This window comes from Leptidea sinapis, chromosome 20 (assembly GCF_905404315.1).
Source record: "Leptidea sinapis chromosome 20, ilLepSina1.1, whole genome shotgun sequence".
In the NCBI taxonomy this organism is placed as follows: Eukaryota; Metazoa; Arthropoda; class Insecta; order Lepidoptera; family Pieridae; genus Leptidea; species Leptidea sinapis.
Window position 1 is genome coordinate 3,256,673 of NC_066284.1, and position 19,110 is coordinate 3,275,782.

The 19,110-nt window shown below is 36.9% G+C and overlaps 1 protein-coding gene across 8 annotated transcripts in view; it reads left to right on the plus strand.

Annotated features, from left to right (window-relative positions):
- Positions 1-19,110, plus strand: part of LOC126970325 (protein N-terminal asparagine amidohydrolase) — a 135,926-nt gene that overhangs the window by 114,681 nt on the left and 2,135 nt on the right. For all 8 annotated transcript variants that reach the window (XM_050816173.1, XM_050816177.1, XM_050816174.1 and 5 more), the window contains 5 exons: positions 14,490-14,683; positions 15,772-15,837; positions 16,718-16,900; positions 17,221-17,438; positions 18,344-18,505. In XM_050816173.1, the coding sequence (XP_050672130.1) occupies positions 14,497-14,683; positions 15,772-15,837; positions 16,718-16,900; positions 17,221-17,438; positions 18,344-18,505 (816 nt within the window). In that variant the 5' untranslated portion in view covers positions 14,490-14,496. The remainder of the gene's footprint in view (positions 1-14,489; positions 14,684-15,771; positions 15,838-16,717; positions 16,901-17,220; positions 17,439-18,343; positions 18,506-19,110) is intronic.

A 19,110-nucleotide genomic window follows, 5' to 3' on the forward strand; every position in this document is an offset into this window, starting at 1 on the left:
AAAGCAAATCTATTGCTACTATAACCGATTTTTTTTGACAAATCATAAACAGTCATCCACGCTTGGAATTAGCTCCTTAGTATTTTGAATATTCAATATTTTTTATGACAAAAAGGGACGAGACGAGCAGGACGTTCAGCTGTCCTTTACAATGCAGTGGCGCTTAGGATTCCTGAAAAACCCAATAATTCTGAGCGGCACAACAATTGCGCTCGTCGCCTAAAGACATAAGATGTGAAGTCCAGAAATTTCACTAGCTACGGCGCCCTTCAGATCGAAACACAGAAATGCTTACACAAAACTGCTTCACGGTAAAAATAGGCGTCGTTGTGGTAACCATAATCTAGCCGGCATCCTGTGCAAAGGAGCCTCCCACTGGTAAACTAGCTGATCACTCTCTAACGCACACTTTACAAATCAAAATTGGCCAGAATCGGGCTTTTAGGTCCTCTAGACGGTAGTTAAAGTATATAGGTGCTGGCTATATTATGACACACAAAGACATTTGTTCCTCGTTATAAAATTAATTATTAATTAAAATAAATTAAAATAAAAAATTTAATATTAAAAAATTATAAAGGGTAGAGGATATAAGCCTTTTCCTTACGGTTCTCTTGGTTTAAACATAGTACTCGTATGTTTGTGTGTGATCTTAAAAATCGTAGATATACTTTACCAGCGGTAGGTTAACCTAGGCTAACCATTGGTAGATACAAGATCATTATCGCCTAGTTGAAATTTCAAAAATAACCTTATTACTAATAAAATGCTTAGCGATGATATAAACCTGTATTAGTACAACGTGTTTTAAGCCTATTGAAAGTTCGATAGGTACAATTATTAATTCATTCAATCACTTGTTAAATATCCGATAACTAATATGCCTCTATCATTTACAATGTTAGCATATCGGAGGCAAAACGTAATGCGATCTATTTTTCGAGGTTTTGTCTCTGAAAATAGACCACTCCCAATGTTAATAAGATAAATTCAAATGTCAATAAACAGACGCAGGAAACTCCAATTATGTAATGCTAGTAGTATAGTGAAATCAAGGTTTAATTTACTACGCGTAAAACAAGCCCGCATTTTTATTACAAGTTCATTTTAAGGCGCTATAGTCCTAAAAAGTAACATTTTTAAAAATCTACTTAAAATACTTCTACAAATACTACGGTTCCAATTTATTGACATGTTTATCTTCATTTCTTTATCTAAATTATCGCTGTTTCGAAAACACGATTACGAAAAAAAATCTCGATAGATTTATTTTTTGAAAAATAGTCTTTTTTATTTGAATTGTTTATATTATCATAAAACTATGATAGCTATAAACACAAAACTTATTTTATTCGATAGTTTATTAGTATTTATAAGTTTTCACTGTGGGATATATCAATACGCTTTGTGAATTATTTTATATTAATTTTTTTCGTAATAAACCAAACGCGACGCCTTGGTTGCATGCTCGCTCAAGCCAGCAGTACGCCCGTGACCACTGTCAAGGAAGGTACTGTGTTCGTGTCTCTCGGGCTCACATTACGTAAGATTTTAGCAAACAAGTACAAAGCGGGAATCATAGTAAAAAAATAATGATGATGCGACAGCGTATTTGTTGAAATATATAGGTAAATGTAAGTCGGAAAGTACTAAAATAAAATTTACGTAATATTATTTTGAATATTATGCCACGCGGGATTTTTGTATATATGTACTTTAGGGAAGTTAGATAAAACCAAGATGACCGCCGCACAAAATTATGATTTCAGCAATATGGATATCGTGTCCGAGGTTCTCGAGGGTGCAGATAACGATTTTGTGATCATTTTTTAAATCCAAGATGGCCGCCGCACAAAATTATGATTTCAGCAATATGGATTTCGTGTCCGAGGTTCTCGAGGGTGCAGATAACGATTTTGTGATCATTTTTTAAATCCAAGATGGCCGCCGCACAAAATTATGATTTCAGCAATATGGATTTCGTGTCCGAGGTTCTCGAGGGTGCAGATAACGATTTTGTGATCATTTTTTAAATCCAAGATGGCCGCCGCACAAAATTATGATTTCAGCAATATGGATTTCGTGTCCGAGGTTCTCGAGGGTGCAGATAACGATTTTGTGATCATTTTTTAAATCCAAGATGGCCGCCGCACAAAATTATGATTTCAGCAATATGGATTTCGTGTCCGAGGTTCTCGAGGGTGCAGATAACGATTTTGTGATCATTTTTTAAATCCAAGATGGCCGCCGCACAAAATTATGATTTCAGCAATATGGATTTCGTGTCCGAGGTTCTCGAGGGTGCAGATAACGATTTTGTGATCATTTTTTAAATCCAAGATGGCTGCCGCACAAAATTATGATTTCAGCAATATGGATTTCGTGTCCGAGGTTCTCGAGGGTGCAGATAACGATTTTGTGATCATTTTTTAAATCCAAGATGGCCGCCGCACAAAATTATGATTTCAGCAATATAGATTTCGTGTCCGAGGTTCTCGAGGGTGCAGATAACGATTTTGTGATCATTTTTTAAATCCAAGATGGCCGCCGCACAAAATTATGATTTCAGCAATATGGATTTCGTGTCCGAGGTTCTCGAGGGTGCAGATAACGATTTTGTGATCATTTTTTAAATCCAAGATGGCCGCCGCACAAAATTATGATTTCAGCAATATGGATTTCGTGTCCGAGGTTCTCGAGGGTGCAGTTAACGATTTTGTGATCATTTTTTAAATCCAAGATGGCCGCCGCACAAAATTATGATTTCAGCAATATGGATATGGTGTCCGAGGTTCTCGAGGGTGCAGAGAACGATTTTGGGATCATTTTTGAAATCCAAGATGGCTGCCGCACAAAATTATGATTTCAGCAATATGGATATCGTGTCCGAGGTTCTCGAGGGTGCAGAGAACGATACTGTGATCATTTTTGAATTCAGAGATGACCGCCGCACAAAATTATGATATCAGCAATATGGATATCGTGTCCGAGGTTCTCGAGGATGCAGATAACGATTTTGTGATCATTTTTGAAATCCAAGATGGCTGCCGCACAAAATTATGATTTCAGCAATATGGATATCGTGTCCGAAGTTCTCTAGGGTGCAGAGAACGATTTTGGGATCATTTTTGTAATCCAAGATGGCCGCCGCACAAAATTATGATTTCAGCAATATGGATATCGTGCCCGCGGTTTTCAAGGGTGCAGATAACGATTTTGTGATCATTTTTGTAATCCAAGATGGCTGCCGCACAAAATTATGATTTCAGCAATATGGATATCGTGTCCGAGGTTCTCTAGGGTGCAGAGAACGATTTTGGGATCATTTTTGTAATCCAAGATGGCCGCCGCACAAAATTATGATTTCAGCAATATGGATATCGTGTCCGCGGTTTCCAAGATGGCCACCGCTCAAAATTCGTCCTCGACACCCTGGAGAACCTCGGACACGATATCCATATTGCTGAAATCATAATTAAGTGCGGCGGCCATCTTGGATTTATAAAATGATCACACAATCGTTCTCTGCACCCTCGAGACCTTCGGACACGATATCCATATTGCTGATATCATAATTTTGTGCGGCGGCCATCTTGGATTTCAAAAATGATTCCAAATTCGTTCTCTTCACCCTCGAGAACCTTGAATACGATACCCATATTGTTGAAATCATATTTTTGCGCAGCGGCCAACTTGGATTTCAAAAATGATCCCAAATTCGTTCTCTGCACCCTCGAGAACCTCGGATACGATACCCATATTGTTGAAATCATAATTATGAGCGGTGGCCATCTCTGAATTAAAAAATGATCACAGAATCGTTCTCTGCACCCTCGAGAACCTCGGACACGATATCCATATTGCTGAAATCATAATTTTGTGCGGCAGCCACAAGCTGAAAGGCAAGGTTTGTTTCCTTCGGATGATCCCAGTGCCTGCGCCGTTGCAGTAGCTGATGTGATATTATAGGGCATGGATATTTTTATACCAAGCTCTGTACCGATCGATGGCAAATCACAAAGCAGCATCTGACTGCAAAAAACAGGCATATCGAACTTGTCTTCTATCGAGTCCTCTATTGAGAATATCGCGAAATGGGGTTAATTTAACCTTGTCGAATTCAACCCCTAGAAGACTCAAGTTTGCGCGTTTACCACTTTATAAAACTCTATTTGTCGTACCACCGCTCTTCGACAACACTTCCCTTAAAACCTCGCCTAATATCGGAATAATGGGTCTCGAAATCTTTGCGTCGCTTCGTTGTGTGTCTTCTACCGTATTTATTACAGGGAGTGTTCCGAAGAGCTGTTTCACCTGATTCCTGCCGCCGAAATACACCTTCGTACGACACCCCTCAAGTTAGAATATCATCCCGACCATCTGGATGTGTAGCGGTCCTCCACAGTGCGGTTTTCAAGGAGCTTTCTTCCACATACTACAAAGCTGTGGAATGAGCTTCCTTGTGCGGTATTTCCGGAACGATACGACATGGGTACCTTCAAAACACCAGGTGACCCGTACGGTCGTAATAAATAAATAATAAAAAAAAAACTGTTCAGCAAACAACGTCATTGTGAATAACGGGGGTAACTCAAGTTTAATTTATGAATATCAAGCACGTCATATCCATCTGCTGCGGAGATAAAGTCTTGAAATTTATTACAATTTCAATAATATATTATTTTATGATATGATAGTTATTTATATTATATTTATGATAGTTAATGACAACATACTTATTTTACGTTATTGTGTATACGTTGTCTAACTAAGGTTGTCACTAATTTTTACGCAAAACAGAATATACACATTCACTCAATGATCCTGTAAACGAGAACTCTGCTTTTTTTTGTTAAAAGAGATCATTCAGGCTCCATAGACTATTGTGCCACCCTACAAAAATTTCTAGCAATAGTTAACTAGGCATAAAAGTTTTAGGATTGGGCTGAGCAAAGTAACAAATTTGATGATTGATGTAATGTGGCATTGGACCCGTATCATGAAATACGGATATGGACACGGAGAATTAGACATTTAGAGAGACGGACAAGCTCAAAATTTTCCTGTCCAACGTGAATACAGTGATAAAACAATACGTTCTATTGTTGTATACGTGTGAGACATGGAAGGTGGCTAGTACATCTCCTATTAACACCAAATCGTGGGTATTTTCTATCCGATAAAATATCCAATGATTTTCTTTGGAAATGCTGGCATGAAGTCACGCCAGCAGCCGATCGAACGTTAGATAGGGCACAATAAGAAGGGCTTTCAACAAAATACCAGGCCGTATTCTGGAACCCCAAAAAAAGGGAATCGTGGCGACAAAAAGCAAACCTGGCGGCGGAGAGATACTTTTGATTCGTTTCGTCAATGTAGTCAAGATATGACTACATTGACAAATCAAAAGTCACCGGAAATACGTGGAGTGAAATCAATGGATATGCTCGGGATCAACGGAGAGAGCGATGCACTGCGTACCCTTCTTGATTCTGCTAGGAGTTACACTAACTAAACCCTTTGCGGCCCAAGTAAGTCGATTTTTATGTAATACGCACGAAATTGAGTCATTTGTCATAATGAAGAATCCACACGACCTTATTCGATTTCTGGTCCTTAATCGTGTATATTGAGCGGGAAATATCACCAGCTGTCATCAAGTGATCTCTATCGGACGGAAATATAATTTTTTTAATCTGGTATATTTTCAACTCGCCTTACGTCTAAACTGTAGCCTCACGGCCTTACAAATAAAATTGGCATAACTCTTGTATTTTGCTGTGTTAGATAGGTTCTTCTCTCTCGCACGGTTTGTCTACTCACTAGTATATTGTAAGGCGATGGTCTTTACATTGAGAACATCGTCAAACCTCTCTCTCTAGTCGTTCTCTCATGACTGAGGATCGTGGTCATCAACAAGTGGTCCACACTTGGAGTGAACTATTTGTTTCCATCGCCTTCTGGCCATCGCGGCCCTGATGATGGAGGTAAACCTCAGGGACCTGGAGTCTTTTATTTGGTCGGTCCATCTGATAAGAGATCGGCCTCGGGCTCGCTTGCCATTCAAACCTAACTTCCTAATAATATGTGATCATTCAAAAATGATTACATTTCCAAATAAAGACAGGTCAAATCTCATGACTTTATCTCTAAGATAAAGGAAGCATATATTTATAGTTTTCACATACAAGTTATCTTATATTTGGCTAATCCAGTTATCTGCTATACGTAAAATAATGTTTTTATATTTTAAGGTCATGTCATTATTTAGGTTCTAAACGAGGTAGGCACTACCTATTTGCCTATATGGTATGCAGACCGCTGCTGTCAATTTACCTTCTTTTATAGAATGGCTCGCGACTGCAAGAAAGTTAATTGCATTCGGGTAGGTATGATGAATTTCTTGTTTTAGGATTTTTCATTTCCAAATTACATACATAGAATCGCGTATATAGTTCGCTTTCTAATTTTGTGATGCGATAATAGTGTTTATTCTTACGATGTATTTTATTTTAATGTATATGTGATGGCAACCCTAATGTAACAACCAGCTGTTGTTCGGTCCCTGATTTTCTGTCAGATTAGATAAAATTGCCGATCATAATATTAAATTAATTGTCAGTTGAAACCGGCCGAAACCAATTCTTGTTTTAGGTTGATGTTTATTTGTTTTTATACTTTGTTATTAACGGAATCATTCAACATGTTCCTAACGACCGCTGGTCAATGTTCATTCAAATTAAATATGAAAATTTCAAAAGGTCAAATGCAGTTTTGTTGAATTTAAATTAATAAACATTTGTTTAGTATTCGTTCGTTCTTTGTATTTAAAAAATAAATCAGTTTTATTTTTTATTTTCACGCAAAATAAATGCAAACACAACGACTCAATGTCGGCATTATAGGCGTTTCAGTTGAGAATGTATTTTTGGGCTATTTAATAATTTTATCAGTATTCATGTAGGAAGGACTACTAGGGTTGCACCGGCTTACTAGTGATTATATCGATGTTATCGTCGCAAATACATTGGTTTTTAACATACCCAAATACAATCACAACTTATGAAAAATATTAATTTTCGTGGTTTTTAATATATTAAACGTTAATATATGAATATAATAAAATATCCGATCGTCGTGGAAATCTTTGGGGGAGGCCTTTGTCCAGCAGTGGACGTCTTCCGGCTGATGATGATGATGATGAAACGTTAATAAAGTGTTTAGTTGAAAGCGTCAGTTTATAAGATTTGGTTAATTTTGTACTATCGAATAGCAGGATTTACATCTTCAATGAAAATATCGATAATATGTTAACTGTACACCCCTAGTATGTAATTATAAATGTGTTATCTTCTTGCAAAAATATATAAAACCCGTGCTTATTATTGCATGTATTTTAAATACTTTTAATCTGTGTAAACGCGTAGTCTGATTTACTGGTACTTTATTCATAATGCGTAAACAAATCTGTTGGTTGTCATTTTCCTTGTGTCTTCTCTTGCTCATACAAAGGTGAGTAGTCTCAATTATTATAATATGGTACGATATCAGTTTATGGGCTTTATTGTTCAATTTTTTTGTCAGTGATATTTAAAAATCTGGTTTGCCACCATCAGGATTCATAGAACGCACTTTACGTATAGGCTTAATTTACAAATCTTATAACAATAATTCAATTTTCTCCGATAAACTATATTTTGGCCCAGTCATATCGGTTGCGTTCTCAAAATGTTTCAAATTCAAAACTCGCTATTATAGCCACATTGGTATTCTTGGGTATCAACGGACCAACGGTTGTTTGCCCGTTTATACCCATTGAAGATACTGTCTACAATTGATGTTATGTGCTTGTTTGTGAATTTTCAAAATGTTTGTAAATAAATTAAAAACTGAAAGGTAAAACAAAATCTGCTCGAATATTAAATTATTTAGAATAATATTTTATTAATATCAATGTAAAATAACACGAAGCATATGTTACAACATTTGAAAGATGCCATTGAGTGTCAAGATGCCACACACACAAGCATCTAAAAGTTGCCGCAATAAAGAAGCTATTGTTCTAAGGTGGTGCGGTATCTAGTTCTTCAGCCTTCAACATAAAAACTAAGTGTACCTACATCATCAATTATTTTTTGTTATTAAAAAACCTTTTTTTTGCAATGCAATTCATACAACTAAATTATCATTTCTGCGTTGTATAACTAGGTTGATTCGTTGGATCAAACAGTTGGTAGATAGTAGTTGGTAACACAAAAAATATTCTCATGTGCTTCTATTTCTTAATATTATAAGTGTTATTTATTCTCGTTAAGTTCAAAGAAAACTAATTAAACTGGCTGTAGTATTCTATTTTGACCTTCTGATATTCGGACTACATTTTTTATGTCCAGATATATCCATAACAGTGAATTCCCTCAGAAGCAAAATTATATGGTCCCAATTGGACTTATCCCACACTTTCCTTTCGTAATGATAATTAAACATTATCACATTTCTTGATCAATATTACACTTTATAAAAGTTTATTAGAATTCATATTCAATTTTTTGTTGAGCATCATATTACTTCAACTTCTATCAATCCTTGCTGTAAAGATGTGTAAAGTATAATTGTTGACCTTTTGGAGCTAAGATCCAACGTCGGTCGTCAATAGCGTCGTAAAGCAAGCTCGGGAGATCGGAAGAAGAGAGAGTCACTCCCGACAACAATAGGAATCGGGAGGTTCCACAGGGCTCAATTTTAGGTACTTTTTTCTTTTTGTTGTAAATATACTTAATCTGGCCATAAATACTGTTACAATATTACATTATTACACACTAACTTCTCACGAATGGTATCTTGATACACTTGTGCCGATGTTTTAATATCTTTTTCACAAAAGTATAGCTCAGTCACTCCTTCATAGCTAATACGCCACCAAATTACCTCTGATGTCAGATAGTGCCCATGTAGCACTCTGTCGACTAACTGGGAAGCTTCCTAAGAGCTTTGAGCATAAATATAGTAATTTTGTTTGTTCAAATTATCATATCGTCTCTTATAGGCTGCATGTCCTAAGTCACCTTTTAAAATACGCGCCATGGTTCTGGGTGCTATCTTTTTGTACCAAGAAAAATTATTGTGTTTCACATTGGTATTTTTAAACAGTTGCTTTCGAATATCCTGTAGTCACTATTTAAGTAAAGTCCAATAACTGTAAAGGCTCAATACAGTGTATTATTATTAAATCAAACAATTCGTATTTGCTCAACACACTACTTACTATTCCTATTTTTCATGTAAATTTATCAACGTGCGGTAAAATACGATGTCACCGCCAATGACCCGCCGAACTGAATATATTATTGGGTAGACAATTGAGTTTCACGTCTCCTTTACTTAACCCAGGTATTGTTCGACGGTCTGTCTGTTGTAACGTGTCGTGTGTGGAAACGAAAGTGGTTTAAGGTAATGAGGACATTGTTTTTTTTAAATGCTGTGAATTCGTCACAATTTGATAAGATTTAGTTCTCTAATTTTTCATAGCAACGATGAAGTAAACTCGTGGCTCAAATACTATTATCGTGGTCATCATATATTACAAAATTGTTCGTTTATTAAAGTTACTATAGTTAGTAAATTTGTGTTAATATAAAACAGGTTTATCCAATTTTTTACGTAATAGCTGTAAAATTTCATGCAGATTTAGTCAATGTAACGACTGAACTGTTGAAGGTATGTATATTTGTAAAGATTAAATTACTATAGGTTATTCTTGTTACGGAGACGAAGTTTTGCTATGCATTGCCTCTATTAGGGGATTACCTGTAGAGTAAAAAGCTAAGTGCAACAATACTCTTTATTATTTAGAAATCCAGTGTCCTGATGTTTGTTTCCAGTGAACTCATAAACTAATGATCGAACTTTAATAGGGATTGCTTCATGGAGTGCAGTTCAGTCCAACTTGAGAGATAGGATAGTTTTTATTACGATTTGGAAGCCATAACTATTTTTATTTCCAATATTTGTTTTGTATTGACATATTTTCTAGGGGAGAATTTAATGACGCACGGTTTGACAGTTCTACTGTGAAATAATTTCATTACAACAACAGGGAGCACTTTTTACGAAATTATTCTTGATGCTTTGAAATATTATTGACAACTTCATAAAAACCAATATTTTACTTATTATGTACAGTACAACGCCCGTCGGGTCAACTAGTATATATATAAATTCTAGTGTTAGTTGCCATACTCCTCCGAAACGGCTTGATCGATTTTTAATAATAGTAATTTTTTTGTTTATTAATTTATATGGCAATGCAACATTTGCCAGGCCAGCAATTCTATATAAACTTTTTAGTTTACATAGAATTGCTGGATATTTACTTATAAGATTTCTCTTATAATAATATTGGATTGCTTTGCATATCAAATGGTTTTTTAATGGAGGGTGTTTCCTTGCTATCCATTTTTGGAACATTGGTTTTTAAACAAACTGAATTTTTGTTGCGGCGGGTTAGACAACCAGTTGACGTAACCACACGTCGCAACGCGATTTTGCGACTTAATTGAGCCGTCATGTTCATTGACCTAAAATATAATAGCGTATAAACGACCTGACTGTTCAATATTCAAAATACTAAGGGGCTAATGTCAAACGTTTCTGACTCTGTACGACTTGTCAGTCAAAATCGGTTGCAGTATTCGATTCCATTTTCTATTTTGTTGTGTCTTCGCAAGAGTTGTTCTTTCTCGTCGTTTTGTCTATACGCTAGTGTATTGTAAGTCTGTGCCCTATGGTATTAATTATATATTTTATAGGAAGAAGTGACAAATAGAAGACATAGCCGACCGAACGGAATGACGAGAGCGACCTGACGTTAAGCGGTAACGCTGTCCCTAACTGATGCAATGTGATTCAAACTACATATAAGATATCTAAAAATGACCTGAGAAGTAGCACAATGGATACGGATCCGATCTTATCGCTCTCAGTGCGTCACCCTGAGACTAAAAATACAAACTTTCATATGTTTGTACTTAAACTGAATCCACATCCTTCAAACAAACAATAATACTAAGTGCTAATATAAAAGAGATATTTACGTGGCCCTATGTCTAAGCTAGGTCTTGTACACTACACAAGGTGATGATATAAGTATTTTCTATTACGATTAATTTTACTGAGTTTTTTTGGCTAGAAACCTGATCATCTCCAAATAAATAGTAAAACTCATCATTTACACAAAATGGTGGCTACTTTTGACACTATTTATCTTTTGATACTCGATAAATTACTCTGGAAGAACGTAAAGTGATGTTTTAGCAAATCAATTATATTGTCGATTCCTTATCCGTCAAGGATAATTAATATTAACGTCTTTTTCTTTATCTATGGAATGGGGATTTATTTTTGATATTGTAATGGGTAAAAAAAAATTATTGAATTAGGCGTTACTTTGCGGAAATCCATAATTGTAAAGATGATTTAAGTTTTCTTTAGTGTTAATTCCGCCAAAATTTGTTTTTTAAAACAATTCGACACGTGTTTCGCCTCTACACGAGGCATCCTCAGGACGTGTTGTCTCGCCAGAATCTGGCACGAGACTCATGACTCATGTCTGAGGATGCCTCGTGTAGAGGCGAAACACGTGTCGAATTGTTTTAAAAAACAAATATTGGCGGATTTAACTCTAAAGAAAACTTAAATCATTTTTATTGTAATGGGTGTTTATTTGTATTTATATGTATGTTTGTACGTATATTGTATTAAATACTAGCTGACCCGACAGACGTTGTTCTGTATATAATAAATAAAATAATGTTTTTATATAAATTTGTCAATAATATATCATAACATCAAAAATTACTTCGTAAAATATGCACCCTGCTGTCGTAATGAAATTGTTTCACAGCAGAACTGTCAAACCGTGCGTCAATAAATTCTCTCATAGAAATTATGTATGGACATCAAAGGAAATACAAATTTGTTGTTTTTATTTAATTTAGCAGCATTTTCCTATTTATTCACCTTTTAAACCTTCACTGGACTTCCACAAATAATTTGAGGCCAAAATTAGCCAAATCGGTCCAGCCGTTCTCGAGTTTTAGCGAGACTAACGAACAGCAATTCATTTTTATATATATAGATATTGTTTTCTCGCGACCCGTAGCACAGGCTATGCATAGGTTTTGGGGACGATAATAATTTGCGTGAAAGGGTTCACAGCCAGGGGGTTCCGTACATATTATTAGGTACTTTATCCAAGGAAAATGGATTTATTAATTCTATGTCATAAATCGAAAACTATACATCTTAAAAATAATTATAAATCTGTTTAAGCTTGTGCCAATTAAGCCCTTTCATACGATACTACACATGAAGCAGTTAACTTTTTTCAAAATTTGGACTGACGTTCGTTGCATACGGTCCCTGTTTAATTATGATTTTATTACAAATGTGTAGTTTTTTTTTGGTTCCCTTCAGAGTGTTGAAATATACGTTTGTTACGGCATACGCGACTGTATCTTTTTTTTAATGTTAACTAAGAGGTTTGATTTTTGTTTAATAGTTTCAAGAGTCTATAAACTTGAGTATATCGTTTAAATTTCAACTCGATTTCAACGCGTTCCCAAGATAAAGGGTCAATATCAAAGTGATCCTATAAGGGTTCCACTTTTCCTTTTCCATATCAAAATCACTTTATTGAAATAAAATCAAATTTAAAAATTGGTTTTGATTGGATTTGACTTTTAGGTACGGAACCCTAAAAACTGGAGTAGTATTCCACGCGAGTCTTGACTTATCGCGCATCATATTCATATTCTAAACGAAAATCCTCAACGACACTTCGAGTTTGATGTGACAAAAAATAGTGTCGTCAGAATGTGGTGCGCAAGAGTTGGGCGAATAATTTTTTTTAACAATAACGTAACGAGCAAGACGTTCAGCTGATGGTAATTAATACGCCCTGCCCATTACAATGCAGTGCCGCTCAGTATTCTTGAAAAACCCACAAATTCTGAGCGGCACTACAACTGCCCTCGTCACCTTGAGACATAAGATGTCAAGTCTAATTTGCCCAGTAATTTCACTAGTTACGGCGCCCTTCAGACCGAAACACAATAAAACTTACACATTACTGCTTCACGTCAGAAATAGTTGCCGTATAATATAAGCCGGCATCCTGTGCAAAGAAGCCTGCCACTTGTGTATCATACAGCTGCCTATGTCGCAAAAGTTTTTATTTCCGCACTCTGAAGGGAACCAATTAAAATGTGTATAGAATTTACCCGGCTCGGTTTGATATGGACTGCCCGTTTATCCGCTGCTTGCTATTGCTAAGGAGCATTGTACGGTCACTGTATCGATTCACGACAAAATTTGGAATCTAATTAATAATCTTATATTGTCGATTGAATATTCTCATTCGAAGTAGGATTTAAATTACTATTTGAAAATTAAAATTATTATTTGTTATAAACTACCTGCACCCTCTCAAAAATGTATGCCTCAGACCTGAGAAGAACGGGCGCATAATTTCATTACAAAAAAAATATTATTAGATAGCCTGAGGGCGGTCGTACCATTCCCAAAAGCTATGGTATCACTAATTAAGTGATAATATTTATGTTATGGTAGGTAACTTTTATCATATAAATGTTATTCAACAATTCTTTTGAAACATTTGTTTTGTACATTTTCTGGGATCTTAATAAAATACTTAATATTTCGACTTAATCAAGTAGTAGACATAACATGTTTATGATTGTATGTCAAATATTGCTTGTCTTACGGCCGTTCCCAATAATAGACTGGTTGTGGCCTACTTAAGATCAAAATAGTAACTTTCGTTGACTTTTCTGTCCCAATAAACTTATCGACGGTCACTCACCTTATCTGTACACGCTGTCTGTCAATGGGACGACGTATAGCTTACCAGCGATAGAAGTTTGCATGGAAATTGCAATTCACGCGTCCCAATATAAGGCGATAAGAATGACTTATCTATACTAATATTATAAAGCTGCAGTGTTTGTTAATTTGTTTGTTTGAACGCGCTAATCTCTGGTACTACTGGTCCGATTTGAATGATTCTTTCAGTGTTGGGTAGTCCATTTATCGAGGAAGGCTATGTTTTTTTTTTTCAAAATTAGGGATCCGTAATAAAATTGCTATTTTGTAACACAAGGTGTAAAATCGAAAACCTATTTTTGCGTGCGCTGCAAAAACTATTGACAATAGAACAAAATGATGTACAGGCTATAATATAAGCAATATTTTATTACTTATAAAACTATCGCGTGAATTATACTTTATATGGCAAAACAACGTTTGCCAGGTCAGCTAGTCGGGTATATTGGGACAGCTACAGATTATTGACACCTAATTACTGACAGTAGAAGTTCGTAATTTATCTCTATCTGTAGATAGTATATTGGGAACGGCCGTCAATGTAAGAGATCGAGTTTGCATTCTAAATATTGGTTGTTGTATTTCAGAGGCAGTATGGTGGTGGTGTTGAACGGCGTGCTGGCCGATGAGTGCCCCACGACGGTGCGCGGCCTGCTGGCGGCTCACCCCGGGTACAGGGACGCGGCCGCGCAGCTGCTGGCTGCGGCGCCCAGGGCGGTGCCTCCGCCGGGCCTGCTCTACGTGCTGCAGCGGGAACTAGCCGCAGTCGTACCGCATGACAGTGAGTACCTCTTCATCGCTCTGATCATGAAGCGGCATCAAATATTTATAGCAGTATCAAAATAATCTGAGTCGTTACGTTATTAGACCCAGTGCTAATGCATTATGACCCAAGTGCTCTGTGAACGGCTGGATCACTTGGCGTTGCGTAGAGAAGTCGCTTCATTGTGTGTCTTCTACCGCATTTATCACGGGGAGTGTTCCGAAGAGCTGTTTCACCTGATTCCTGTCGCCGAATTCCACCTCCGCACGACACGCAACAAATTAGGATATCATCCCCACCATCTGGATGTGTGGTGGTCCTCCACATTGCTGTTTTCAAGGAACTTTCTTCCACATACCACAAAGCTGTGAATTAAAGTCTCCGGGACAACACGACATGGGTACATTCAAAATAAGCGCGTACACCTTCCTTAAAGGCCGACAACGCGCCTGTGATTCCTCTGGTGTTGCAATGTGGGCGGCGGTGACCACTCAACACCAGATGACCCGTGCGCTTATTTGTACTCCATTACAATACGAGAACATAACATTAGATAGGTGCAAACGCTCTGCTGCTTGGCGGATATTGGCAGTATTGTCCCGGACCAGCACTGCACATCCATTTCAGCCGGAAGACGTGCACTGGTGGACAAAGCCCTCCCTCGAAGATCGCCTTAACGATCGGTCCTGCGCTGCCCTCATCCAACGTCGGTCCATCTTGTGGGGGGCCTACCAACATTACGTCTTCTAGTGTGTGGTCGCCATTCGAGGACTTTGCTGTCTAACTACTAACGGCCATCTGTCCGTCTAGCTTTGTGCCCTGCTCACTGTCCCTTCAGTTTCGCAACCAGGGCTATGTCGGTGACTTTAGTTTAGTCGGTCCTCATTTCTGATTCGATATCGCTGCACATATAGTTAAGATATAGCAGATATAAAATTATCGATGTGATAAAATTATCGGAGAATAATATTATAAATTGTCTATTTCGGTTATAATTTAAGTTTTTTTGTAATTAAATAATGATTGAGTTTGGATAAATTCATTTATGCTTTGATTTACAATTGTAAACAGTTTTTTTTTTTATATTACTTTCTTTTTTTTTTCAGAAAACGTAACAATAATCGGTTCAGATGACGCAACTTCTTGTATTATCGTGGTTGTGAAGCATTCAGGTAAACATTTTTCATATATTTAGAATTTATCTTTTAGTAACAGTTGTATACCATATTATTTATCATGATAACTTTGTGATGCTAAGTTAAATCCTTTGGTTAATTCAGTTCCTTGTATAAGCCTTCCGGTAAATATGATTACCTACAGTCGAGGCTTATTGTCCGATTTGGTTTATTTTAAGCACTTCTATGTAGGAAATCTGGTTGGATCAGTTGTTTTGTAAAGTTTTAACACGATTTTCTTATTTGATTTAAATTAGTATGCCCATTTATAAAATTTGACCATGTCAAAGTTGTTCTTAACTTCTTGTGTGATCCTATCGACAAGCGAATTGTTAGCTTTACTGCACCTTTGAGTTTAAATTTTCTTCTTCTTCGCGGTCCCCTCTCTGCTGAGGATCGTGACTCCGTAGACTGTCAACAGCACGCCTTCATTGGTTACGTTCGATGGCCTGGTTCAGTGCTACGTTGACAGGGATATCCAGATATTCGGATATCTGGTGCGACCATCTCTTCGGACTTGGGCCTCTCGATCTTTTCCCCTCCACAATGTGCCCGAAATATTTCAGGATTCTTAGGCAGATCTGAGACAACCGCTGATCTTTTTGAATCTGTTTTAAGACAGACACATTTGTGCGGAGAGCTGTCCAAGCAATCCTGGGCAGGCGGCGCCAACACCACATTTCAAAGGCGTCAATTATATACCGTTCCCTTTCTTTCAATGTCCTTTGTCCATATTTATCCTAATTTCACTATGGGACAGACTTCATAGAGAAATATGGAAACCACGAGAGTATGGACTAGGTGTGGTTTTGATTATTATAGTTATATAGTAAGTTATAGTATTGATAAGAGTTTAAATTTTAAATGATGATAATAGGGTCAGGTGCCGTAGCGCTAGCGCACTTGGACGGCTCGGGGACTGCGGATGCGGCCGCGGCGATGGTGGCTCGTGTGCAACAGTTGGCTGCGGGCTATCCCGAGGGAAGGCTGGAGTTGCAACTAGTCGGCGGCTTCACGGACCCACATCGATACTCTGATGAGTTATTTGCTAATATTATGCGTACGTATTCAATTTCCTTTCATCCAATATTTTGTTATGTAGATAGTGTTTTCTAGCAACACGTTTGCGTTTAAATCTTGTGACGTAAATGCATCTAAGTTAAGTTCAACGGTTGTCGATAGATATTTAGTTTTTTTTTTCATTATAATTAAATTACAGTTGTTATATAAGCAAGAACACACTTCAATATAATTAATTAAAAAACAGTTTTAAAAATTAAAATTTATTTGTTATAATGATAATATCATCAAATATTTGTCAATTGATGTCAAACATTTACTTAAAAGTAATAATTGATGATAGGCCTGGTTATATTTCAGTTTCATTCCATCGTCTACCTGAAGAAATCGATTTAACATTAGCCTGCTGCTGTGAATTAAATACAGCTCTCGGAGGTGGGTCCCCTGCGCCTCTAGTGACCGGGTTAGGGGTAGACATTCGGTCGGGCGAAGTATTCCCCGCAAACTTCCCCGACAAAGGACCTGAGCTGCCGTTGAGGTATGCTAGGACCATAACTGGCGGACCACATTCTTCACAAGTGAGTTAATTCTCTCAACTCTTGCATTGTTATTAGAAAAATTTATGCAGTAAGGCGTTATTTTGCTGAAATCCATATCTATTAATTATCTAAATGTTATGTATTTTCTGACTGATTTAAGTCTCGTGCCATCATTTGGCGAGTCAACATCTCCTGAGGATGCCTTGTGTAGAAGCGAAACACGTGTCGAATTGATTGAAGACAAATCTTAGCGGAATTTACACCCAAGAAAAAACAACATTTGAATAATTTGTTATTAGAATTAATTGATTTATATATTTTGGTGAAATAAAAACCATACTATTTAATTAGCTATTTTTGTATAATGGCTCTAACTAGTTGTATCAACTTGTATTAAATCTCTAACCCACTTATTCATAATAGTCTGCTAACTTAAAGCATTGCTAATTCTCACTCTGTCTTTTTCTATTGACCTAAGTCAGAATGAGAAAAAACTCCTTAGCGGTTGTTTAAAGTTAGCGGACCATTATGAATTAGCGGGTATGTGTTTTTTATTCATTTTAGTATGCTTTCTAAAAGTCGTGTAATGCAAGTGAATATTTTTAATGTTAAGTAAATAACTACATTAAAAAAAAGCATGAACATCTTCCATAAAAGTCGGTAGCGCACTTGTGACTGGTGTTGCAAGAGAATGTGGGCGGCGGTGATCACTTAACACCAGGTGACCCGTACGCTCGTTTGTCCTTTTCCATAACAAAATATGGAATGTCGGAATAAATATCATATCATATCCTTTAAAATATATACGTGAGAGTGTTATTATTGTATGCAAAGTAAATAATTAATAGAAATAAATCAGTAATTAAAAGTAATAAATAAGCTCGTTGTTAGCTGTGCGTCAACTTATAATTGAGTTGCTGTAACTAGAACATTTACCCTGCCAGGTTCTAGACACGTATGACAACGGTGTCGGCATGCTCCGCATAGGTCCGTTCAATTACGACCCACTGCGCGGCGTCGATCTCTGGCTGGAGCAGTCTGACGAGTTCATACTGCAGCATCTCAGCACGACGCCAGCTGTTGAACCGCCACATTTTGTACATAATGTAAGTAAAATGTTATGTTTTTAAAGTGATAACCCTCACTCCTGGGATTTATACACAAATAAAATTTGAAAAACAAAATTTCATGAACGATGCGGGATTCGAACCCACGACCTCCGGCGTTCCGTGCCGGTGCTCTAACAAACTGAGCTAACCGTTCGAGTACCGCCTCGTTATAAAATTCTGTTTGCTTTGTTCAACTCTCATAAAAACGTTTTAATGTAATAAAATAAAGTGTTTTTATGACAACAAGTGCATGGCACTAGCTTGACATTTAATTTATCATGAAAATGTGGTGCCTGGGATTCCTGAAAACTTAGGTTCGTGAGGGACTGCGATTTGATTTTTTGTGAGAGTGAGTGACGGAAAGAGCAGATGACCCACCTGATATTCATTATGATCATCTGCCCAAAACAGTAACTATACTTGACAAAATATCCTTAGACGTAGCACAGTGCAATACAACCCCGATCGCATACCAATTGAAACGATATGCAACAGTCTCTACAGAACGATCGCTGTTATTTGTCAGAATGATGGTGTGATGAATTCGACAAAAGTTAATATTCTTAACAGCAGCAATCGGGCATTTGTATTTATGCAAAGCT